Below are 27,014 nucleotides of genomic sequence, written 5' to 3'. Positions count from 1 at the left end.
TACTTGCCAGTAGGAACACTTTAACTTCTAAAATTGGACTTCCCTCCTGGATAAGACTTATCACTATGTCATTTATTTTTCAAGTATCTTATTACTTAGTATTTTGTTTCATCATACTTGGTTGTGCTTGTGTGTGTAAAGTGCAAATATGATAGGATTTCTAGGCAGACTCATAATGAGAGCTGGATCTTCCTTCCCATTTTCTACCCTTTTTTCTAGCCAAATAGTCAGAATAAGAGAAATGTGCATTGAAGCCAATAAGAAGCAAAAATCCAAAGGGAAGAAAAAGAAGGACTCAAGAGGGGGACGGTCTCACCCCTGAAGCTCCTACATGTGAACGGAACGTAGTGTGGCTATTGTCTCTTGCCCTCCTAATTTTGGATAAAGTCTGTTCCCACTAAGGTGGCATGAACATCAGTTAAATCATGCATGTGACTGGATGACCACAGAGTAGCAACTGAAATACAATTAGTGAAGCAAAAGGGTCACTGGAGTGTAGGTCTTAGAAGCCTTAAAAATGGGTACATGAAAAATGAAGGAAGATAAGTTCTGGTGCCTGGAATTTCATTCTTAGTATTTTTTTTCTTTTATTTCAGACAGAGTCTCCCTCCGTTGCCCTGGGCAGAGTGCTGTAATGTCATAGCTCACAGCAACCTAGGCTCAAACAATCCTTTTGCCTCAGCCTGCAGAGAGGCTGAAACTGCCAGAGCCCAGCACAATGCCAGACTAGCTTTTCTATTTTTAGTAGAGATGGGGTCTCACTCTTGTTCAAGCTGGTCTTAAACACCTGAGATCAAGAAATCCACCTGCCTTGGCCTCACAGAGTGCTAGGATTACAGGCGTGAGCTAGAATTACACGCCAGTACTTGATGATGATGAAAAGAGGTGATATTTTATTGTGGCGAAGAGCAAAGGCTTTGAAATTAATAGACCAATGTTCGAGCCCCAGCCTTGCCTTTTACTGGCTGAGTGACCTTGGACAAGTTACTTAATTACTCTCAGAGTTACTCTCTGATTTTCAGTTTCCTCATCCGTAAAACAGAAACTATGATAGTATTGACGTATAGTAATAGCTCAATAAAGTCAGCTATTATCATAAGCAAACATGCTGTGGTCGCGCTACTGCTCACTGAAATTATAATGATCAAGTCCCCCAAAAGTTGATTCATTATTTGTTTTCTTTTTAAAAGATATATATATATATATTTTTTTTAGAAGCTGCAATGGACATTCTGGTGCAAATGTTTTTGTGATAAAACAATTTTACAGTCTAGCAAGGGAGATGGATGAGAAGGGGACAGGGGAGGGGAGAAGGGTGACAAGAGGGCAATTGGCAGCAGAAAGGAGGGTCATTGGAGGGTTGCACCTAATGTGCCTAATGCAGGGGCGTTCAGCCTGCCGCCTGGGTGACGGGCTCTTCTACAACTTGAACTTCACCTTGGAAGTAAGGAGCACAATGTAACCTAAAAAAGAAAAAAAAAAAAAAAAACCAGAAGTTTCAAATTACTGAAGAGGGTGCTATTTTGCTCAGAGTTCCATACTACAACTCCAGGGCAAAGATATTTTTTACATTGAAAACACAGTGTCACTATTCTTTTGGCATATCCATTATTCTCTGAGTCAAGTATAAAAGATAGCAAAGATTTGTAAGTATCCTCCCATTTTTCTGAGCATAAAGAGGACAGCACTGCATCCCCAAAGTTCACATGGTAGAAGTTGAGGTGGAGTAAGTGTTTGCTGAATGAACTAATGAACTGTGTATTCTTTCAATTAACTCCAAACATATTCACTTTTAACTTTATTGTTATGCTGGTTTCTAGGGGCCATTTATCCTGATAACACCACAGGTTTTCAGAAAGCTGATGACAAAGTTTATCCAGGAGAGCAGTACACATATATGTTGCACGCCAGCGAAGAGCAAAGTCCTGGTGAGAGAGACAGCAACTGCGTGACCAGGATTTACCATTCCCACATTGACGCGCCAAAGGATATCGCCTCAGGACTCATCGGGCCTTTAATAATCTGTAAAAAAGGTACATTTTCTCATTATGGCTTCCAATATATGATCAAAAGACAGTGAGAAGGCAGTTTGTTTTTTAAATGTAAGTGAAGTCTTATATTAAGACTTGAGATTAAGAAGATAAGGTAGAGAGGTGATGAGTCTGGAAAAATGGAAAAGAAGAGCAGATGGGGACTAGAAAATAAAAGGGGTAAATGGGACAAGTGTTCAAATGGGGAGAGCACCAGGGAAGCTAAGCTACAAGAAATCTGTTCTCCTTGAGTCAGGTTCACTGCATCTAACTCCCAAGAGTACTGTTGAAAAGACATGTGGTTTTATCTTGCCTTTAGTGGCACTGCCTGGTGATCTATTTGTAGATTTCTGTATTATATTGGTAAATACGACATCATAGAATTTATTTCTAACGTCATGAGACAAAATAGCTCAAGAGCTTAAAATGTAATTCTTACTTGGACAAAAGTCACCCGCAAAGACTTTTCTCGGCCTGTGGCTTCATACATCAGAAGATACAGAAATTATGTTGAATTCTGACCTTCTCATTTGCCAAAAAGCATCTAATAGTTATGTGGTCAGTGGATATTTGGATGCAAGAATATTGCCCAAGCTCTGGAGACTAGAACATGAAGTTCCCTGATTGTTTTCACATCTTTGAAACAGGAGTATCTGGTCTAGATTTGTGGTTAATTCGGAAAATAAATACAAAATTTTAAACGCCCTATAAATGAACCCATAAACCAAAATATGTGCTAAATATTTAGTTTTACTAAGATAGTAATTTTTACTTTAGATTCTCTGGATGAAGGAAAAGAAAAAAATATTGACCAAGAATTTGTGGTGATGTTCTCTGTGGTGGATGAAAATCTCAGCTGGTACATAGAAGAGAACATTCAAACCTACTGCTCCACGCCCGGGAAAGTCAACAAAGATGATGAAGACTTCCAGGAGAGTAACCGGATGCACTGTAAGAGCACGGAAGACACGTTAACTGTGCTTACTTTTCTCCATCCGTTACCTGTGCTCAGCTTATTCTCTCACCTGAAGAAAAAGTGTGTTTTTAGTTTCTGCCCCTGATAATAGAGCATATTGGACACGCGAGTTGATATTCAGCTGAATAGCTCAAAATCGAAACTGCAAGCCTGGTCAAGCCAGATACACCAAACTTATTCCCAGCCTGATAAGGGTAAAACATCAGTTAAGGTTTAATGCACATGTATGTTACATTTACAGAGTTACTGATCCTCCAAACTCATTCTAAGAATTATTTGTACATTAAGAATTATTTAAATTATTAAACTAAAGACTTAAAATTATACTTCTATGGTAAAGCATTTGACCATGTTTAAAAAAGATAGTTCAAACCACTAGTTCTAAAACTTACTCATTTTATAAACTAAGTTGTCTTCACTGCACCCCTGATGGCTCATCATTCTTTTCTATGTTTTAATTCACTTTATTTTGTTTGAGAAGTGCTTTTTTTGGTAGTCTAGGGTTTTTTTTCTTAATTCTCAGACACAAAATAATGAGCTTAGTAAGATTATCTATGGCTCAGAATTTGCACAAGAAATCAAATCCCTTAACACCAGCCAGACCAATAAGTATAGATTTTTATTTGTTTGTGTTTAGCTTCTTCAAAATGACCTTTACTCAACGCAAAAATAACTACACTACCAAAGTAAAAGAATAAACTAATGAACGCAGTATAGATTAGCGTTTCCAACTTTTACTTATGTCCTGCTGGAAGGTCTTACTTCTGTACTTTAACCCTGTCTCCAGTGTGAACTAACAAAAACAGACAATGAAAGGGAAGACTCAACCTTCTCCGGGTGCGTTTGCTTTGGTGTCACTGTCACCTCTGGCCCCTCCCCGGTGCTGCCCAGAGCTAACTTCCACCCAGGAATTTTCTAGGACCACCCAGTTTGAACAACTACCCTAAATTTCTTCCAAGGGTCTCAGGCCACCCTGCTTGAATTTTTAGGTCATTGTGGCTGCGGTCCCCCTCATCCTTCTCCTGCTTTTATTTTCCTGCCTCATATCTCTTCCAATTTCATCTTCTGATATATTTTTTAAAGTTTTCCTGATATTGTTATTATAAAAGAAATTTATAGTAGAAAATTGAAAAATTCCTGATAAGAAAAAATATGAAATAGCCATACTCCCAGTCCCATTATCATTGATAATCGATTGATTACTAAATAACCCTCAATCTTCTTTCTATTGACCGTATGATAATGGATTGATTACTGAATAACTCTCAGGCTTTTTGCTATTCACCATATGTGTGTTATGCATAGATGCACACATCTGTATTTAGAAAAACACACACATACAACCAATGTATATAAAGGTAGTCCCTGGGCTACAAATGAGATAGGTTCTGTAGGTTTGTTCTTAAGCTGCATTTGTATCTAAATTGGAACAGGAACATTTCCCTATTACCTGAAATAGCCTCTGTTTATAAGTGAGAGTTGTACATAAGCCAGATATTTGCAACTTGGGGACTGCCTGTAGTTTACAACAAAGAAAGTAAATAGGTTTCCTTTCCAGTATAGGGTTTATTTGTAATATGGTGTGGACGAGAATTCTCAGGCTGAATTCACATCCACAATGAAAGAGTTATGTGACTCGCCTGAGCGACAGTGAGTGAGACCCCCAACTCATGAAAAAAATGGAAAAACCCAGCCGGGCACTGCCGCGAGTGCCTGTAATCCCAGCGGCTTCCAGAGGCTGAGGCAGCGGGGTGCCCGCAGCCCGAGTCTGAGGTTGTGGTGGGCTACCACGCCCACTTCACTCTGCTCAGGGGCATAGGGTGGGACCCTGTCTCAACAACAACAACAACAAAAGTAAAGAAATAAAAAATAAGCAATGAAATAAAATTAAAAAAAAAGCCAAAAAATAAAATAAAATAAAATAAAATAGGGTGGTGCCTGTGGCTCAAAGGAGTAGGGCACTGGCCCCATATGCCGGAGGTGGCAGGTTCAAACCCAGCCCCAGCCAAAAGCAAAAATAAAATAACATAAAATAACAATGTCTGACATGGGTATGGAAGGGAGGAATATCAGCATGTGTGCCAGTATTTTCCATCTCAAATGGATTCTATTTTCTGCAGAGGTAGTAGTAACTGTCACAATCTCAAGCACCAATGTCTATTAGTCACAATCTCTGCTCTTGACCTACAGCTGTGAATGGACACACTTTTGGAAGTCTCCCGGGACTCTCCATGTGTGCAGAAGACAGAGTGAAATGGTATCTTTTTGGTATGGGTAATGAAGTTGATGTGCATGCAGCTGTCTTCCACGGGCAAGCCTTGACTAACAAGAACTACCGTATCGATACCATCAATCTCTTTCCTGCTACTCTTTTTGATGCTTTGATGGTGGCGCAGAGCCCTGGAGAGTGGATGCTTAGCTGTCAGAATCTAAATCATCTGAAAGGTAGGGCATCTGCACCTGAAGTTATCTGTCAGCTAAGAGAAAGTGATTACTAGGAATCAGAATCTAAAAGCTAAATATATTCAGAATAATCTGAGCTATGAACTGGTGTCTTACTTTTGTTCCTATGCTGGAATATATCATAATGTAATAAAAAGACTGAAAGACTAGATCATTTAAAAAGTAATGAGATCTGAAATCATTAATTTTTGGAAAAGAACAATTGCCCTGAAAGTATAGCACCGTATATCATTTCTCAGCTTCCTACAATGTTCAATATTGTGAAAACCAGAAGATTTGTATATTGTGCTGGAAAGTAGCCTTTTAAAAAAAACTTATTTATCACATATAAACAACTTTGTTCTTAATTTGAGTGTGGTTATTCCTTGATGTAACTTTATAAATCCTTCCTCTCTTTAATTTAGGCAATAAACACATTCCTGTTCTTGAAAGGAAAGTTACTTTGTAATTTAACAAAGAAATTAGGTTTAATCTAGGTGTTTAGATATGTTACTTTGACCTGGAAACTCGAATATGTCCTGGGTCACAGCCCAGCACAGCAGGTGCACAGCCATTTGTTCTGAGAGAGCAGTAAAGCTCGCTGCGTGCCTCTTCCTACACCCAACACTACCTCTTAAAATATGTCAAAGCCATTCTTTTTTGCTTATTTACGAACTTGTCCCTTTTCTGTCATCAAAACAAAGACACTGAGTAAAACCCCGCAGAAATTGGTACCATATTTTGAAAACAAGTGTGCTTAATATCTCTCTGTTGTATGTACATAAAAACACGTATTTCGAAACACTTGAATTTTCCATCAGTAATTTATCTACAGCTGTTTAGCCTCATTTGTAGCATTGTTTTTGTTTATTTCTTCATCTTCCATCTGTCTTCTCACTAACGGTGTTTACTGAGAACACAGCTCCATTGACCAATGCCTCTTTCTGTTCCACTTCAGCTGGTTTGCAGGCCTTTTTCCGGGTCCAGGACTGTAACAAGTCTTCATCGAAGGATGATATCCACGGGAAACAGGTTAGACACTATTACATTGCCGCAGAGGAAGTCATCTGGAACTATGCTCCCTCTGGTATCGATGCCTTCACCAAAGAAAACTTAACAGCACCTGAAAGGTAATTCTCAAAAAAGACAACTACTGCAAAATATGTGCTTCCCAGACCCAAAGAACCACAGAAGGCTGACTCAGCAATTAAAATCTTCATTGGTATCTCAAATTGAGTAACTAGACTGCTAACTATTTATTGAGGTGTTTACTTGGTATAAGAGTCCAAGTTTGAGAACTATGACTTTTGAGTCCACGAAAAAAAAACATGGGTTCAAAAGTTGTCAAATGCTTGACAAAGTTCTAGGAAAACATTTAATACATTAGATAAATCAAATAATTCGCTTTCCGTTTCTAAAGATGTAGCATTGTACAATTTGGCAGCATTAAGTATATTTCTACTGCTGCACAACATCATCACTATACATCTCCAGAACTTTATCATCCCCAATAGAAACAATATCCGATAAACAATAACCACCCCATCTCACCCTTCTCTCACCGCTAATCCCCTGGATTCTACTTTACATCTCTACGAATCTGCCTGTTGTGGGCAACTCTTAGAAGAGGAACCATATAATATTTGTCCTTTTGTGTCTAATATATTTCACTTAGCACAATATCTTCAAAGTGTGTTCATGTTGTAGCACGTATCAGAATTGCATTCTTCTTTAAGGCCGAATAGTAATAGTACACTGTAATAGTAAAATGTGGTATATATTGAAACACTTGAATTTTCCATCAGTAATTTTGTTTATTCATTCACCTGAGTTGATGAACATTTGAGTTGCTTCCACCTTTTGGCGACTGTGAATAATGTTGCTATGAACAACTGCGGTTCAAATATCTGTTCAAATCTCTGCTTTGAATTCTTTGCATATCCACTGAGGGATGGAATTGCTGGATTATCTGGTAATTCTACTTTTAAATTTTTGAGAAACCACCACAGCAGATGCACCATTTTACAGGCTCACCAGCAATGTGGGCTCCAGTTTCTCCACATTCTTACCAACATTTGTTACTTTCTGCTTTCTTTCTTTCTTTCTTTTTTTTTTTTTTTTTTTAGAAAGAGTCTCACTATGTTACCCTCGGTGGTGAGGGTGCTATGGCGTCACAGCTCGCAGCAACCTCAACTCTTGGGCTTAAGCAATTCTCTTGCTTCAGCCTCTCAAGTAGCTGGAACTACAAGCACCCGCCACAACGCCCAGCTATTTTTTTTTTGTTGCAGTTGTCATTGTTGTTTAGCAGGCTCAGGATGGTTTCAGACCTGTCAGCCTCAGTGTACATGGCTGATGCCGTAACCACTGTGCTACAGGCGCTGAGCCTGTTTTTTATTTTTATTTTTATTTATTTATTTATTTTTATTAAATCATAGCTGTGTACATTAGTATGATCATGGGGCACCATACACTTGGTTCATAGACCGTTTGACACATTTTCATCACACTAGTTAACATAGCCTTCCTGGCATTTTCTTAGTTATTTTGCTAAGACCTTTACATTCCACATTTACTAAGATTCACATATACCCTTGTAAGATGCACCGCAGGTGTAATCCCATTAATCCCTCTCCCTCCACCTACCTCCCCTCTCCCTCCCCTCCCTTTCCCCCTTCTCTCTATTCTTAGGTTGTAACTGGGTTATAGCTTTCATGTGAAGGTCCTACATTAGTTACATAATAAGGGTGAGAACATTGGGTACTTTTTCTTCCATTCTTGAGACACTTTACTAAGAAGAATATGTTCCAGCTCCATCCATGTAAACATGAAAGAGGTAAAGTCTCCATCTTTCTTTAAGGCTGCATAGTATTCCATGGTGTACATATACCACAATTTGTTGATCCATTCATGGATCGAGGGGCATTTGGGCTTATTTCATGACTTAGCAATTATGAATAGGGCTGCAATAAACATTCTGGTACAAATATCTTTATTATGATTTGATTTTTGGTCTTCTGGGTATATGCCCAGTAGAAGAATTACAGGATTGAATGGCAGGTCTATTTTTAGATCTCTAAGTGTTCTCCATATATCTTTCCAAAAGGAATGTATTAATTTGCAATTCCACCAGCAGTGCAAAAGTGTTCCCTTTTCTCCACATCCACGCCAACATCTCTGGTCTTGGGATTTTGTGGTATAGGCTAGTCTCACTGGAGTTAGATGATATCTCAAAGTAGTTTTGATTTGCATTTCTCTGATGATTAAAGATGACGAGCATTTTTTCATATGTCTGAAGGCCGCATGCCTGTCTTCTTCAGAGAAGTTTCTCTTCAAGTCCCTTGCCCAGCCTGTGATGGGATCCCTTGTTCTTTTCTTGCTAATGCGTTTGAGTTCTCTGTGGATTCTGGTTATTAAACCTTTGCCGGAGACATAACCTGCAAATATCTTTTCCCATTCTGAGGGCTGTTTGCTTGCTTTACTTACTGTGTTCTTGGCTGTGCAGACATGAAACTATAAAAATACTAGAAGAGAGTGCAGGGAAAACCCTTGAAGAAATCAGGTTGGGCGAGTTTTTTATGAGAAGGACCCCCTGGGCAATTGAAGCTGCTTCAAAAATACACTATTGGGACCTGATCAAACTGTTTTTTATTTTTAATAATAGCCATCGTGAGTGTGAAGTGACAGCGCATAGTAGTTCTGATTCGCACTCTTTGATGACTGGTGATGCTGAGCATCCTTGCACGCACTGCTTCATCATTTGCACATCTTCTTGGGGGAACTGTCTATTCAAGTCTTTTGCCCATTTTTATGGGTTATTTTTCGTTTCCTCCTCTCCCTGCCTAGTCCTGCCCTCTGTCTGCTGTCTGCTTCTCCATCCAGGGCCCACATCCAGAAGCTGAGCGCCATCCTTCCTTCTCCCAAGTATTGACTCATTCTATTCCACATATCTCTGAAAGCTGTTTACTTCTCTCCATCCTCTTTGCCAGCACATCTGGAGTTGCCTCTAAATCTCAGTGAGATCATGCCAGCAGATTCCTTACTGGTCTCCCTACCTGCAGTTATGTAGGTAGGGAGACCAAAAAAATTCCAAAAAAATTCTCCAGGCAGCTGCAGGAAGGATCTTCCTGAAACATTAATTCTGAAGGTCTAAATCTTTCAAAGGCTTCTCACTGCCTGGGGTGGGATCCTGAGACCTTAAGTAGGTCCTCCTGCTCACCCCAAAGGTGCCCAAGCCTCATTCTTTGCTCGTCTGTCCTGCCCTGCTTGTTATGCCTCTGCCTTATTTTCTAGAACATGTCACACGCACTCTCTCCTCAGCCTTCCCGCAAGCTATTTTACCTTCACTCTTCTCCCCACCACAAATGCTTCATCTGACTAACTACTCCTCTTTCCACAGTTTTAAACAATCACTTCCTCTGGGAGCCTTTGTGGCCTCTTCCTCACCCCTTTTCCCAACCTCAGAAGAAATGCTCCATAACACCCTGTGCTTATTACGGGACTATTTTGATTGTCCATCGTCTGTCTTTGCTGACAGATATCAGGTTCACGTGCACAGGGAAAAGTCCAGCTCATGGTTATGTCACCAACACATAGAAGAATTCCCTGCAGGGCGGTGCCCAAAACTCAGTGGGTAGGACACGGGCCACATGCACCAGGGCTGGTGGGTTCAAACGCAGCCCGGATCTGCTCAAACAAAAAAAACAGCCGGGCGTTGTGGTGGGCGCCTATAGTCCCAGCTACTTGGAAGGCTCAGGCGAGAGAATCGCTTGAGCCCAGGAGTTTGAGGTTGCTGTGAGCTATGATGCTACCACCCTCTACTGAGGGTGACATAGTGAGACTCTGTCTCAAAAAAAGAAGAAGAATTCCCTGCAAAGAGCAGGTGTTCAGTATATTTGTCAAGTGAAAGAAGAGATCGACATAGTGGCTTCGTGCAAGTCAAATACCTTTCTGAGGTTTAATTTATTCATTTGTAAAATGGAGAGGATAATACCAACTTTATTGCCTTGCCTTGTCAATCTCAGCTAACAAATAAAAGCTTCAGAGCACCTGGATGGTGCCAATACACAATAAAAAGTAGCTACCACATGTTAGAATTTGATAAAAAGATTCTACTGTAGAATGATTTGTTAACTGTCAAGGTGTGGCATGGACCCTCTTGAAATTTTTTCACATCCTTTGAAAAAGTGAACCCCTCTACAATTCTGTATTCCTTAACTGACCATCCCTCTAGGAGTGGCTTAGAACTGTCTGCTTCTGCTTGAGTGACTGGCATGGAGTGCAGTAACCATGGATAATATTCATCTCTAAGCCCTGGGTCAGGATTTTTCTCTTCAAGTAGCACCCTATGTGAATACCTGCTTTCTGTTCTGCTTCAACCCCAGCATTAAATGCTTTTTCTTCTGGCAGTGACTCCAAAGTATTTTTTGAACAAGGTGCTACAAGAATTGGAGGTTCTTATAAAAAGCTGGTTTATCGTGAGTACGCAGATGCCTCCTTCACCAACCGAAAGGAGAGAGGCCCTGACGAGGAACATCTCGGCATCCTGGGTGAGTCTGTAAGGAGTGTGTGGCTGGTGTACTCATCCCCTGGACTACACCAACTCAGAGAGAACGGAGACTTCAGCACCTACAGCGTGAAATGCGTAGAAAGCAGGCGCCAGGTGGATCAGCTATCCGTAAAAGGCAGCAGCTAAATACTCTAATTTCCCAAATGTAAATTATCAATAGTAAGTATTCTTCACTAAGAGCCAGGCTGACTTCAGAGGACTTTTTCTTTTTTTCTTTTTTCATTTCATACTAGTATGAAGGCATAGAAAACTAGGTTACATTTTTTTGAGTTTGTTAGGTAAAGTCCAGGTTGTAGTTGAGCCCTTCACCCAGGAGATGTGCCAGATACCCTGACACCATCGTGCCCATTTTTCTTTGAAGAGGTAAATGGCTTGGTTTAAATAGATAACTAAGTTGCTAACCTCTGCTCTTAGCCAAAGGTGCATTCCCTCAGAAATAGAATCGAGGCTACTCATGAGACAGGCTGGGTCAGTCTGAGCCCCCTGCAGGCAGAGCCCGGGGACCTGCTCTTGTCCAGGTGCTGGTCAACACGGCAGAGTGGGGACCAAACCGAGTCTGGATTCGGACTGTCCTCACTCTTTACCGCTTAGCTGTGTGATATTTGAGAATTACTTAACTCTCTGTGCCTGCTCCCCTCTGTAAAATAAGAACAATAATAGTTCCTACCTGATGAAGTTGTTGTAAGGATTAAATGAGTTAATACACATGAACACTGGAAACTCTGGATAAAGGTTATTTGTATACTATATAAAATATGTACTGCATGTCTACTTTTTATCTTATTATTGGTAATCATGGTAATTTTCCTGATGGAAAATCCAAAACAGTCTTATCCTTCACATCCAATTTACCTGACCTGCTTTGTGTGGTCAAAGTTTACAGCACCTTCTGGCTCCTATAACAAATAGTACACATCCAGCCCACGGAACAGGAGGCTGAGGAGTGTGTAGACACTGTAATTTTTGTAGATGTATAAAGCTTATTGACCGACTGACTTGAACAAAAATAATAATTTCATTCATCTGAACTTGGATCAAAAAGCCCTTCTCATCTCCTTCCATCCTCACCAAGTCAAATAATGATAATGAACCTTTCAGAAACCAACCTTTCCATTTGCCACAAACAAGCATGTTACTCCCAGTGGTTCTTGCCAGAGGATATAGCCAAAGAAAATAACTGTCTTGTGCATTCTGCATATCATATACTAAGGAAGGATAATTATTTTCCTTGTCCCTAGGTCCTGTCATTTGGGCAGAAGTGGGAGACACCATCAGAGTCACTTTTCATAACAAAGGAGCATATCCCCTCAGTATGCAGCCCACTGGGGTGAGATTCAGTAAGAACAACGAGGGCACATACTATGCCCCACACCACAACTCCCAGAGTGGAAGTGAGTACATCATTGTGTAAACAATCAGCCATGATTCATCACTGACTGTACTGGTCACTTGCAGTGTCCTGCAAAAACTCAAGGCAGGAACTCCCAAGGAAACTGCTCTTATATCATTTCTAGGCAGCATTCCAGGAAGCAAATAAACCTCTTCTCCTACCATTTCCAATTGGTTCATGGATGTTTATCCTGCCTCAATTAGATGATTATTGACAATAATTTAGCTGGATTGTATCAATTATACATTACTGGAATACACTTTGTGTAACTTTTTTATTTAAACACTGTTCTTGTAATTACAAGGTTACATGCTTATTTCAGAATATTTGAAAAACAGAAAAGTATAGCCAAAAATATGAATTATCCACAGTTCTATAGACAACCACTGTTATTTTCTACATAATTCTTCCACTTTCATCTGTGTATATATAATATATATTTAAAATATGCTTGAGATCATTTTGTACCTAGAATTTGTTCTGTTAGCATTATAAGCATTTTATAATTTTAATGATACAAAATATTCCTCTCCAGTGAATGTTTTTGCCTTTTTTTACACACCATGGTTGACCAATGAAGGGTAGTGACTTTACCAGCACTTACAGCGTGACCATGGGCAGGTTATTTGGTCTCTCTGGCTTTAGTTTTCTCAAGTATAAATTTGGAAGATTGAACAGGATCATCTGCAAAATTCCTTTCCATTCCACAATATTTTCAGTTCCATTTTATTCAGTAGAAAATGCATTGATTGCTCCTGATTACTAGGCATTGTTCTAGTTGATAGAAATATGAAGATAATGCTTGCCTTTAAGATTGAGTTCTGTTTGAGAGTTAAATACACATAACATATCATAAGAGGTGCTGGGAACATTCTCAGATGTGTGAGCACTAAGAGGGACACCCAGTTCACACAAAGTTTGAAGGAGCCTTTCAGGAGGAAACCATACCAATCTGTCATCTGATAGAGCAGCGTGATTAGGATGCCATTCTAATAACTAATAAAGATCTCAGGAGTAGATCATCCTATACTAGACCCAGTCTATGTCGTGGCTCAAATGACTGCACTAGAAAGCACAATTAACCTATCCAATGTGACCTTTCCTCAGGTGCACCTCCTCCCCCAGCCTCCCACGTGGCACCCAAAGAAACATTCACCTATGAATGGACCGTCCCAGAAGAAGTAGGACCCACTTACGCTGATCCTGTGTGTCTAGCTAGAATGTATTATTCTGCTGTGGATCCCACCAAAGATATATTCACTGGGCTTATAGGGCCAATGAAAATATGCAAGAAAGGAAGTTTACATGCAAATGGAAGACAGGTAAGTCCAATCAGGGAAAAAGAAAAATGATTTTCTGGGGAGGGTGATTGGTGGGATTACACCTGCGGTGCATCTTGCAAGGACACATGTGAAACTTAGTAAACTTAGTAAACTTTATATTCTACATTTATATGTAGAATATAAATGTCTTAATGCAATAACTAAGAAAATGCCAGGAAGGCTAGGTTAACCAGTGTGATGAAAATGTGTTAAACGGTCTATAGAACCAGTGTATGGTGCCCCATGGTCGCATTAATGTACACAGCTATGGTTTAGTAATAATAAATAAATGCCAAAAAAAGAAAAATAATTTTCTGATCTCTGTAGATTATTGTTGTAAGGAAAATCCTGTTTTGAGGCAGTGAGGATTCTACACATAACATTTCTTACCAATTTGTGTCAGGCCTATACAATCTTTATTGTGCAGAGATTTTCTGGCTAACATGATTGTTGAATTGAAAAGGAGATTTTTCCATGGGACTTACGGTCCTTTATGATACAATTAGCTTTTAACATACATCTTTAAAAATCACCTGTCAATGATAATAATCCAATCAACATTCACTAAGGAAAACATTCCTTAAAATATTTTTTGGAAATCAGAAAATGACTCTTTGACATAAGAACATGAAGTCCCATCACTGTGTTCATCTCTAAAATCAGTACTTTGGTATATACCTTTGAAAGATAAGAACTCCTTTAAAAATTTCCACAATACAATTATCATACCTTAAAATAACGATCACACATATCATAGTAACTTCTTGATAGCATCAAACATTTGATTAATGTCCACGTTTCTCCAATTCTCTCATAATTGTTTTAAGTTTGTTGTCTAAATCAGTGTCCAGATGATTATACATATTACAATCAATTGATGTGTTTCTTAAGACTATTTTCTTTTTTCTTTTGGAATTTTTTTTATTAAATCATAGCTGTGTACATTAATGCAATCATGGGGATAATGTGCTGGTTTTATATGCAATTTGAAATATTTTCATCACACTGGTTAACATAGCCTTCACAGCATTTTCTTATTTATTGTGTTAAGACATTTATATTCTACACTTAGTAAATTTCACATGTACCCTTGTAAGATGCACCATAGGTGTGGGCCCATCAATTACCCTCCATCCATCCATCCTCCCCCCTCCCCTCCCCTCTCTCTCCCCTTTCCCCTTCTTCTTAGGCTGTAATTGGGTTATACCTTTTATATGAAAGCTATAAATTGGTTTCATAGTAGGGCTGAGTACATTGGATACTTTTTCTTCCATTCTTGAGATACTTTGCTAAGAAGAATATGTTCCAGCTCCATCCATGTAAACATGAAAGAGGTAAAGTGTCCATCTTTCTTTAAGGCTGCATAATATTCTATGGTGTACATATTTCACAATTTATTAATCCATTCGTGGGTCAATTTTCTTGTGATGTTTCTGCTGTAAGAGTTATTGGTCCTATGCAAGTTTCCCAGGTCTGTATTTTACTTATTACAACCCTGTGGTGTCATTTAACATGTTTCTTTCTTTCCCCCTTTATTTCCTATAGATCCTTGGCTAGATCTAGAGGTTTGGTCAGATTCAGATTAGATGTTTTTTTTCTTGCAAGACTACTTCAAATGTGGCGCTGAGTACTTCTATGTAGTACATAATTTATAGTTGTTTCTCAACTATGATGTTATCAGCCACTGGTGACTGGTTCCTAGAGTCATAAATTAGTTGGGGGTTGAACACTGCTGTATTTCATATGCTGTTTTTCTTTTGACTAAACCTTCAGACATGTCCATTATGTTTATTCTACTGGAACAAATCCTGGGACTGGAGTAACTTTAAGCATTTTATGTGCTTGTCAAATTATTCTCTATAAAGTAGTATTTTCCAAGTTGCAGATCATGATCCCTTTAGTTGGTTGCAACCAGTGATTAGAATTTTTTTAAATATCAAGTAGGAAAAAAGAGGCAATATCAGATTATGTCACACACAGTTAGAATAAGCTGAGTTTCGTGAAATTCCTTTCTGGTGAGTATGTGTGTGTATAGGGTCACACGGTGAAAAAGTACTTTTTATCTGGTTGCATTTGAAAAGTTTGAAAATCACTACCATACAGTTGATGAGAGATGATATTCTCTATTCCTTTACCAATACTGAGTTGAGTTTTTATTTTAATTTTAAATTAAAAAAAATAATTTTAGAGACAGGGTCTTGCTCTGTCACCCAGATTGGAGTGCAGAGGCATCATCATAGCTCACTGCAGCTTCCAAGTCCTAGGCTCAAGCAAACCTACTGCCTCAGCTTCCCAAGTAGCTGAGACTACAGGTGCATGCCACCATACCTAGCGAATTTTTTAATTTTTTTTTATAGACACAGGATCTCTCTTTGTTGCCCAGGCTGATCTCGAACTTCTGGCCTCAAGTGGCTGTCCCACCTTGGCCTCCCAAAGCACTGGGATTACATGCATTAGCCACCATGCCAGCTCCTGAGTTTCGATTTTAATTTTTGCAAAGTTCATGTGTGAAATATAGCACCTCATTCTCATTTAAATATGTAATTTAACTAATCATGAGGTCTACTGAGGTCTACCATCATTGCCTAATGATGTCAGCTATTCATTTTCAATTGTTTATTTCTTTATTAATTGATAACTTGTCTGTATATTAAGCCACATAATATATAGGATGCCCATAAAGTCCATGTGCAATGTTACTATGTTAAACTATTTTAAATTGCACACAAACTTTATGCTCACCCTGTATAATATATAATGCTATCTCTATACAGCCACAGAAAAGTTGTTTTTTTGTTTGTTTGTTTGTTTTTGTCTGTTTGCCTCTAGAGTTCCCATCACTATTTATGGTCAGGTGTTTTTTTTTTTTTCTTTTTTTTTTTTTTTTTGTAGAGACAGAGTCTCACTGTACCGCCCTCCGGTAGAGAGCCGTGGTGTCACACGGCTCACAGCAACCTCTAACTCTTGGGCTTACGCGATTCTCTTGCCTCAGCCTCCCGAGCAGCTGGGACTACAGGCGCCCGCCACAACGCCCGGCTATTTTTTTGTTGCAGTTTGGCCGGGGCTGGGTTTGAACCCGCCACCCTCGGTGTATGGGGCCGGCGCCCTACTCACTGAGCCACAGGTTTTGTTTGCTTGCCTGTGATGTTATAGCTATTCTCAATTTTACACAGCCAAATTATCAATCCCTTTACGTATTGTACTTAAAAAGTCATTTCCTATTCCCAGGGTACGTGAATGTTAATCTATATTTTAGTCAGCCTCTTGCAAATGCTACCGGTAACTAATTCAGAGTTTGGTGAGAAGTAGAGCCCTAAATTTATTTTTTCTAAACAACTATCAGATTATCTGAGTATTACATATTAATCAATATATCCTTTCCCCAATGATTTGCAGTGTCATCCCGATCATATATTTATGATTATTTTCCTAGGTTTACTAATTTACCATAGGCTCTGTCTGTCCTAGTCCCAGTACAACATTGTTGTCATTTTTGTACTTTTGTAATATGTTTCTAATACACTGCAGAACATGTTCACCCATTAATGCAAAGAGTTATTCTTCCGAGTGTTATTATTCCCCTTTGAATTATTCTTAGCTACACTCACAATTCTTCCAGATCAATTTTAAAATAATTTTATCTAGCTAAAAAACTGCCGATTGTATTTTTTATTATTGGGATTATATTAAATGGACAGCTTTAATTGGAGAGAGCTTAATCTGTTAAGTATATTTAGACTTATTTAGTAATGCCTTAATTCAAGCTGTCTTTCTGATTATTCAATAAATTTTTATAGTTTTTATATTAATTCTACATATTTTTTTAGTTCCTGTTTTTTAAATATAATGCCTTTCATAGTATTTTCTAATTGCTTATTATCATTATAAAAATGCTGTTATTGCTTAATATTTATTTTGTAACTGGGCATCTAAATATGTCATTTCTTAGTTCAAATAATTTCCAAGTGATTCATTTAGGTTCAATATTATTTCTAAATAATGTTAATGTATTCCTCTTTGCCAGGACATCAAAACTTTCTCAGTCTTAACATGATATTTCTTGTTTCTATTAATTGTTTTATTAGACTGGCCAGAGTTTTGTATCCTTTTTAATCTGTGTTTAATGTAATAATTGCTGGTTTTGTTCTTATTAATAATTCCTTTCCTCTTCATTTAATTTTCCAAAATTTTTATGAAATTTATTTTTATTTGGTTTTTCTTAAAATAAAAAGCTTTTCAGATTCTTAGTTCATATTTTTAGGTTTTGTTTTTTTTTTGAGACAGAGTCTTACTATGTTGTCCCCTCAGTACAGTGCCATGGCATTGCAGCTCACAGCAACTTCAAACTCTTGGGCTTAAGTGATTCTCTAGCTGGGACTACAGGCACCTGCCACAACGCCCAGCTATTTTTTTGTTGCAGTTGTCATTGTTGATTTTAGCTGGCCTGGCTGGGTTTGAACCTGCCAGCCTCAGTGTTTGTGGCTGCCACCCTACCCACTGAGCTACAGGCGCCACCATATTTTTAGTTTTTTTTTTTTTTTCTTTTTCAATTCTTTTTTTTTTTTTTATTGTTGGGGATTCATTGAGGGTACAATAAGCCAGGTTACACTGATTGCAATTGTTAGGTAAAGTCCCTCTTGCAATCATGTCTTGCCCCCATAACATATTTTTAGTTTTATTACATGGATTCCAACTTGTGCTTTCATGATTATTATTTAATAAGTTCATAATAATTCATTTTTATGTCTCCTTTTGATCTAAGACTTATTTGGATCAAATATGATACTCTTATTTTTTTAAGTTTCTTCCTTCACTAGTAATTTTTAGTTTTGTTGCATTGTGATCAGATGTGATGTACAAATTTTCACTGAAGTTTTCTCTGTAGATCAGTAAATAAGATTATAGCAATCCCTTTTTGAACCTTTTACATCAGAAAGTATCTCCTGTTCTTCTTCACCGGGTGTTGAATTTTTGTATCACAATCTTTTCTCCTCAAAAAGGTAAATGTGGCTTGACGCCTGTAACACAGTGGGTATGGTGCCAGCCACATACACCAAAGGTGGCAGGTTCAAATCTGGCCTGGGCCAGCTAAACAACAATGACAACTGCAACAAAAAATAGCCAGGCGTTGTGGTGGGCACCTGTAGTCCCAGCTACTCGGGAGGCTGAGGCAAGAGAATCGCTTAAGTCCAAGAGTCAGAGGTTGCTGTGAGCTGTGACGCCATAGCACTCTACCGAGGGTGACATAATGAGACTGTCTCAAAAAAAAAAAAAGTAAATGCTACTTTGCTGTCTTTTGACATTTATTATACTAGACTAACTCCAATGTCAACCTGAATTTGTCCTTTTGTGATGACATTTTAAAAATAGATTGTTGTAGAAACTCTATCTCAGAAATTCAAAAATTTTACCAGCATATTTTCAGGTATACATCTCTATTTTGTTTGTTTTTATTCAGTGAAGCTTTTGAATCTGCATGCTGTGGTATAATATCCCTAGGCAGGGGTGAACATTTGCATTACTATGTCTTCTGATTGTGACTTTCCCTTTCATAACTTCTCCCTTTCTAAAATTATTACTATGTGCATATTTTTAACCTTTGAACCTTTTCCTCTGATTTATGGACGCTTTCTTTAGATCACTTTCATCAGTGATTCTGTTTTATGCAGGATCTAAATGTTAGGTCTCTGCCTTAGCTGGGCTTTTTTCAATTTAATTATCATGTTTTTCACCCGAAAGAGTGATCTTAAGGGAAAGACGTGTAATAATCTCCAAAGTATTCTTCGAGAGAGTAACTAGCTTCAGGCTCATTTGCCTTGATTCCTTAGACTCAGGACCTTCTTCTGGACGCCTGACTCATTCAGCAGACCCGATAACATTTCTGTTTTCTTCCTAGGGGTAGGGGTAGGAGTAGGATGGAGGGATGTTTGTCCAGGTGGCTAGAGATCGTGTGACTCTTTGTTCCAAGTGATTGGCAGGTTATTTCTTTACTCAGGAAAATTTCCTCCTCCATCTGCTTCCACCCTGCTCTGCCTTATAGGAATCCGTCCAGTTTTCATGCACGTGGACGGCATCTTCCCTGATTTCCAGCACAGATCCATACTCTCCCTTATTTTAACAATTGTTTTGGTGGGTTCAATTGGTGTGAATAAGAAGGTAGGGGAAAAAAGGATAGAACTTTTATATGCAGAGAGAGGCTCAGATTACCTTCCACTAGACAGGTAACTCTTTGGGCCATTGGACTGTTTCATAAGCTACAGTTTACAAATAACGGAAACTTGTCCTCGGTCCTTTCAGGTGTGTTTATGCACAAATAATATTGTGTACAATGTGAAAGTTTCTGCTTTACTCATTCTGTCTTCACCTCATTCTTTTTGGTTTTGTTCACAGAAAGATGTAGACAAGGAGTTCTATTTGTTTCCCACAGTATTTGATGAGAATGAGAGTTTACTTCTGGATGATAATGTTAGGATGTTTACAACCACACCTGATCAGGTAGACAAGGAAGACGCAGACTTTCAGGAGTCCAACAAAATGCACTGTGAGTACGGCGTCCCCCACTGCCCGTCCTACCGAGTGAGTACTGCATTTGGAATGCTTTTAATTGAATCAAAGTGCAAATAGCTTTGCTCATTGATTAGTTTCCAATAAATGATTAAATGCAACAGTGCTCTGATAGTAATAGTACAATAGTACATATCACCGGTTATTTGTTGTGTTGGTCAATTCCTCATCATTTCACTTAATTCAGGGTAATTAGATGGACTAGATATGTCAATTAGATGAATGGTCCCTAAAGTGTGGTTCTTAGGTCAGAAGCAGTGCCTGGAGACTTGTTAGAAAGTGCAAATTCTTGGGCCCCAACCCTTAGGTACTGAATCAGAAACTTTGAGGATGGGTCCCATCCAGCTGTTTAACAAACCCTCCAGGTGATTCTGACGTATACTCAAGGTTGAGAACTGTCAGATTAAATGTGTTTCTCATCTGCGCCTCAATAATAACAGGCTCATTTGATTATTCATTGTGTACAAAGATACGATCTCTGCCTTCCATGACAGTCAGTCTTGCCTGTCTGTCGTTAGAAGAACCACCTGAGAGATTTTGACAATCTACCAGTGCCCAGAATAACCCCCCCTCGAAATTCTGTTTAATTGAATCCTAACATCAGATTTATTTTTTTAGCTCCCAGTATAATTCTAAAAGGTACTTAGGATTTAGAGACAGCGAGCCCATTGTTCAAAAGAGCAAAAGACAACAGTAAAAATTATTATAACTAGGGCAGCACCTGTGGCTCAAAGGAGTGGGGTGCTGGTCCCAGGTGCCAGAGGTGGCGGGTTCAAACCCAGCCCCAGCCAATGACTGCAAAAAAAAAAAAAAAATTATTATAACTAATAGAATAAAAAAATGTAAATTTGTATTACAAACTGATGATTTTTGTTTTAAAGCTAGACTGAGTCACACACTACCCACAATCTTTAAAATATTTCTTTTGATTCTGCATTTTTGCATTTTGGAGGTGTCACGAATATAATCCATTGGAAATAACAATGAGAAAAGACTTCCTGCAGATACTCTTCTATTGTTTAAGATGAATCAGAAGATTTATCATCTAGAATAGCAACGCATTCCCAGTACGTGGAACCCAGGAAAAGCTGTTATTATTCATAGATTCAGGTGCTCACAATTAAGACCATAGGAAGAACTGGGAATAACAGCTAGAATCTCACTGTCCCAGCTGGGAAGAAAAGGAACAGTGAGACTCCCAGGATGCTGGGGACAGCGGTGCAGAATGTCCAGATCTGTGCATCCAGCTGTTCCTTCCAGCGAGGGGCTGCCCTGGAAGTGCTGGGAGCAGCAAGGAGTTGTAGACACACACTCCTGACGCATGAGGGTGGGCAGGCAGGCCTGAACAGGTCTTTAAAAAATTGTTTTAAGTGGGTGGCACCTGTGGCTCAACGGAGTAGGGCGCTGGCCCCATGTGCTGGAAGTGGCAGGTTCAAACCCAGCCCTGGCCAAAAACTGCAAAAAAGAAAAAAAAAATTTTTTTTAAGAAAACTTTGCTCTGGAAAGTCTAGGAGGTTGTCATGTAGCAGGACCTAAACTGCTTTCAAAATGTGATTTCCCCAACTTTTACAGCCATGAATGGATTCATGTATGGGAATCAGCCCGGTCTTAACATGTGCCAAGGAGACTCGGTTGTGTGGTACTTATTCAGCGCTGGAAATGAGGCTGATGTACACGGAATATACTTTTCAGGAAACACGTACCTGTCCCAGGGAGAAAGGAGAGACACAGCAAACCTCTTCCCTCAAACAAGCCTCACACTCCTCATGCAGCCTGACTCGAAAGGTATATTTCTTTAAAGCCAAGACAAGTCTCTATTAGACTAATTTGTGTGGTTTTGGTTTAAAATTCTGTAGCAGAATGTGTTGGGTGATAAACTCATGCCTTTCCCAAGCCTCCTAAGTACCCTTCCCTCCTTCGGAAGAGCAAGTCTGGGCCACTCTCAGCTGAAATATATATCACGTAAGTCTGTTCCGAATTTACTGGGAAAATGGGGAGCAAGAAAATACAGCAGGATATAACGTCTTCTGTTTCCACATAGAATCCTTAAGACAATTCCCTTGTAAATGATGGTCCTTTTTTTGTTTGTTTTTTTCTTGGGGGGGTGGGACAGAGCCTCAAGCTGTCACCCTGGGTAGAGTGCTGTGGCATCACAGCTCACAGCAACCTCCAATTCCTAGGGTCAAGCAATTCTCTTGCCTCCATCTCCCAAGTAGCTGGGACTACAGGCGCCCGCCACAATGCCCAGCTATTTTTTGGTTACAGCCGTTATTGTTGTTTGGCAGGCCTGGGCTGGATTTGAACTGGCCAGCTCAGGTGTATGCGGCCGTCACCTTAGCTGAGCCACAGGCGCCGAGCCAAACGATGGTCCTTTTAAAGACAGTTGGAAAATCTGACTAGAAGAGGAATGATTCCCGTAAAGACTCTGCAGCTAACTTTCCATCATGTCTCTGTAGCCTAAACGTCATATTGACTTGTTTGTTGCTTGCAATTAAAGATTCTATACTAGAACTGTAGCCACGCAAATTCAGAGACACCTACAGGCCTAGCTCTGAATGAGTGGGACAAACTGAAACAAAAAAGAAAGAATTTTAATCAAAACGTGAAAACATGCTCACTGGTTTCAGGCTTTATTTGGTTCATATGTGTCACTAAAACTTAAGAAACATCCATTGCTACCTTTTCCTTTTTTAAACAAATGTAAATACAACAATAAAAAAAAAAAGAGATAAAGTGTCTCCTGGCGCTGAAATTTGAATGGAGGGAGACAGAAGACAAAAATGTGTATTAATACATATATGTCAAGGGATGATGTGAAAAAAATGGGGGAGCAGTAGGGGATGGTGACTGGTGGGGGAGGTTTCAAGGTTATCTGAGGTGATAATTAAGGAGAGACCTGAACCAAGTGAGGGCCTAAGCCATGTGCATATTTTGAGAAGTGTTCCAGAAAGAGGAAATAGCAAGTGCAAAGGTCCTGAGGCAGGTACACACTTGACCTGGTCTAAGAACAGCGAAGAAGCCTATGGGATGGGAGCAGAGCGAGTGGTAGGTAGGTGATGTGATCACAGGTGTGGGAAGCCAGAACATCTAACTGAGTGGGGTTAGTCAATAAAAACTTTGGTATTGACTCTGAGTGAGGTGGGAGCCACAGCGGGCACTGAACAAAGAAGTGATATATTTTCTTTCTTTTCTTTTCTTTCCCTTCCCTTCCCCTCCTCTCCACTTTCTCCTTCCTTCCTCCCTTCTTTCTTTCTGACAAAGTTTCACTTTGTCGCCTACAGTGCCCTGGCCTCATAGCTCACTGCAACTTCAAACTACTGGGATCAAGCATTCCTCCTGCCTTAGCCTCATGAATAGCTGGGACTACAGGCACCTGCCATTATGCCTGGCCAATATTTCTATTTTTAGTAAAGACAGGGTCTCACTCTTGCTCAAGCTGGTCTTGAACTCCTGAGCTCAAGCAAACTGCCTGCCTCAGCCTCCAGAGTGCTAGGATTACAGGTGTGAGCCAGTACACCTGGCACAGTGACATCTTTTCTCATTTACCACGCCAGGGACTTTTGATGTCGAGTGCCTTACAACTGATCACTATGCAGGCGGCATGAAGCAAAAATACACGGTGAAGCAGTGTGGGCAGCTGGCTGAGGATTCCTCCTGGTACCGAGGAGAGAGGACCTACTACGTGGCAGCGGTGGAAGTGGAGTGGGATTATTCTCCTCGCAGGGAGTGGGAAAAGGAGCTGCATCACTTACAAGAGCAAAAGTAATTCCCCAGACTCTAACACTCAATATGCTCAGTTGAAACTGTAGGTTCCCCATCCAGAAAAGAATTATGCGAAATTATAGAACCCTTCTCATTCACTGCCGCTTCTGTTTCCTCACAGGAAACTTCCATTCACCCCGTCTGGTTCTCTGAGTCAGTCCTCTTGATTTCATTCCTCTCGGACTGTCTTCTCACTTGTCGGTTATTTTCAAACTTAAAATCAATGCCCCAAATCAAAGCTGAAATATTACTGTTCTCACCAACTGTTTTCTGCTTATTTTTCCTCCAGAGATTTCGTGATTAGTCTAACTATCAGTCATTCCACATTCTTAAAACTGTTATGTATGGAATATTTTAAATGCTTTAGGGCAAGATAACAGACGTGGTCTTCACTCTCCAAGAACTTATAGGAAAATGTGGTTGTGGTTCAAAACCACAATAACATGTGCATTATGGAAAAGTAAAAAATTCCTTGTCAGTGAAAATATAGGATGGTTACTGAGCTTCAGAAGAATGACCGCACACCAGCATCCCCGCCTTGTGTACTGAGCCCTTTGATGCTCCACCCACCTTCCCCTCTGTCACCTCGCTCACATCCCGCACGCACCCTGCCTGGACGTGATCTGAGGGGCCGGGAGGGGCAGGTGTTCAGAGTCTGGCCCAGGAGCCAGACCAGTGTTTCTCAACCTTTGTTATCTCATGGCACTCTTGAACCTATGGTTAAGCTTCTGCAGCCACATTTGAATTATGTTGATCAAAACAAAGAGTTAAAAAAGTGGATATACGTTGAGGTTCTTTTGAAAATAATTTAATGACCTTTAAAATTTTTCTTGGCACATCTAAGATCCTCGCAGGTCAGAATGGTAAAATTTCACTGAGCTAGACAGAGGTTAACTGATTAGTCTGACTGCAGCGCTTGAATATGGTTTGTGGTATAAAGGAGTAAAAGTTTATTTTGAAATTGGGTTAAAATAGTTAGAAGGCTATAGAAGCCGTTCAATGAAAACTTCAGGAAAAGAGAAGGACTGAAAAAAGGGGCCAGTTTAGTTCTTATGGACTAGAAATATTGGACTTATAAAAGTTTAGAGCTATTGAAAAAAAAAAAAAAAGCCTTAGAGGTGATCTCATCAAATACCTGATGTTAGGGGTCAAGAAATAGAGGTTCCAACATGCAGTGACCAGCTGGAGGTCCTTTTAGCGACTGGCAGAGTCCAGGCCAGGACTCAGATGGTCCCGTTGAGGGGCCAGGTGTGCTTTCTACCATACCTCTTCTTAAAGTCTTGTTGTTTCTGACTGGGATGGGAGAATGATGGTTAAAAACTACCGAGACTACTTTCATGAAGACTACATTTGTATTCAAAATTTTACATTTAAAACATACTTCTCTTTTTAGTAAGGCAAATACTAATTTTCGTTGTTTTTTTTTAAGCATTTCGAATGCATTTTTAGATAAAGAAGAGTTTTTTATAGGCTCAAAGTATAAGAAAGTTGTGTACCGGCAATATACCGATAGCACATTCAGAGTTCCTGTGGAGAGAAAAGCTGAGGAAGAACATCTGGGCCTTCTAGGTATGTTAATAACTCCAGCCAATAGGGTGAGGGTGAGTGAGGTGATGCCCTGAGCAGTAACAGTCAATCCCTGTCTGTGGGTTTCATTTTCTTATATATCAAAGTCATGTATTAGTCACTCAAAAACAAAAAATCTGCCATTCAATAAAAATAAGAAGCCTATGTTTACTAAAAATATGGTATAGTAAAATATTACTTGTTTCTCTCTCAAACAATGAATTATCCCACATACTGACGAAACTGTATACATTGATGTTTGCCAAATCAATGCCTGTAATTTCAGTAAAAGTTCCAAGAAACTACTTTGTAACGAAATTCTTAACCAAATTCTACCCATTATCCTACCTACCCCGCCCAAAGAGTATATTTACTTTTTAAAATTAAGATGTAAAATTAAAAATTAAAATTAAGATGTAAAGGATTCATCACATGAAGAAATATACAAGGGGAAATTAATTAGTGGAAGAAAAGGAAAAGTGGAGCCCAGTGCACCAGGCAGGGGACAAGCTGCTTTCAGTGTTTGAGGAATCCCTTTCAGACAGAATGTCTAAGAACTTGAGCAGCACTGGTCTTGAGAATATTTTTTGCAAATCATCAAGTGCAGGGAATGGCCCTCTGACCTCACTGTTTCCACACAGTCAGAGTCCCCTGGGACTTCATTACCCCCAGCCTCTAGACTAAGACAAGAAGGGGAAACGGCATTGTTGCTCCATCACTGAAACTCTACAAACGGCAGAAAGGGTAAGATTGGCCAGAGGGTAGAATTGGAAGAGTATCCTCACCTTTCAGACACGGCACTGCCCTAAATTCATAGTCAGGATGCTGCAAGTCCGCATGCTGAGAAATGACGACAAGGGCTGCAGCATGCCGCCTGAGCAGACATCCAGCTCAGCTTGACTAGACCAACACCCTGCAGAGGACTTTGAGGACGGAGATACCCCGTGGTCTCCATCATTAGTGTTTTAATCGCAAATCTCCTGGGACCCGGTATAACTCCAAAAGTAGTATAGCATGAAGCCACAGGGGAAAAAATAAGTGACCTGATCTTTGCTTTTTACTACTAAGTTAGAACTTTCAACTTGATAGGTATTTAAACCCCTCTTCCTTTTTGCTCTTCCCAGGTCCACAACTACATGCAGATGTTGGAGACAAAGTCAAAATTATCTTTAAAAACATGGCCACAAGGCCCTACTCAATCCATGCCCATGGGGTGAAAACAGAGAGCTCGACAGTCACTCCAACATTACCAGGTACTCGAGGTGGGGGGTGAATTTTAATAGACTCTACAGCCTTTCTGCAAATGATTATTGCCGTAGAGGCATTCCTTCCCAATGAGTGGGGCTTGAGGAAGTGAAGAGGGAGATGATTTTTAAGAGGGGATGCAGGGAGGTGT

General features: G+C 39.6%; 1 protein-coding gene across 3 annotated transcripts in view; it reads left to right on the top strand.

The window, feature by feature from the left end:
- CP (ceruloplasmin) overlaps window positions 1–27,014 on the top strand; it is a 56,776-nt gene that overhangs the window by 8,422 nt on the left and 21,340 nt on the right. For all 3 annotated transcript variants that reach the window (XM_053599663.1, XM_053599662.1, XM_053599664.1), the window contains exons 4-15: window positions 1,821–2,033; window positions 2,808–2,981; window positions 5,197–5,451; window positions 6,407–6,578; window positions 10,855–10,994; window positions 12,253–12,405; window positions 13,512–13,726; window positions 20,117–20,267; window positions 21,863–22,075; window positions 23,845–24,052; window positions 25,482–25,621; window positions 26,743–26,871. In XM_053599663.1, the coding sequence (XP_053455638.1) occupies window positions 1,821–2,033; window positions 2,808–2,981; window positions 5,197–5,451; window positions 6,407–6,578; window positions 10,855–10,994; window positions 12,253–12,405; window positions 13,512–13,726; window positions 20,117–20,267; window positions 21,863–22,075; window positions 23,845–24,052; window positions 25,482–25,621; window positions 26,743–26,871 (2,163 nt within the window). The remainder of the gene's footprint in view (window positions 1–1,820; window positions 2,034–2,807; window positions 2,982–5,196; window positions 5,452–6,406; window positions 6,579–10,854; window positions 10,995–12,252; window positions 12,406–13,511; window positions 13,727–20,116; window positions 20,268–21,862; window positions 22,076–23,844; window positions 24,053–25,481; window positions 25,622–26,742; window positions 26,872–27,014) is intronic.

This window comes from Nycticebus coucang, chromosome 8 (genome assembly GCF_027406575.1).
Source record: "Nycticebus coucang isolate mNycCou1 chromosome 8, mNycCou1.pri, whole genome shotgun sequence".
NCBI classification, from domain to species: Eukaryota; Metazoa; Chordata; class Mammalia; order Primates; family Lorisidae; genus Nycticebus; species Nycticebus coucang.
Note: the sequence above shows the minus strand (reverse complement) of the source record. Positions and strands in the feature narration are given on the sequence as shown.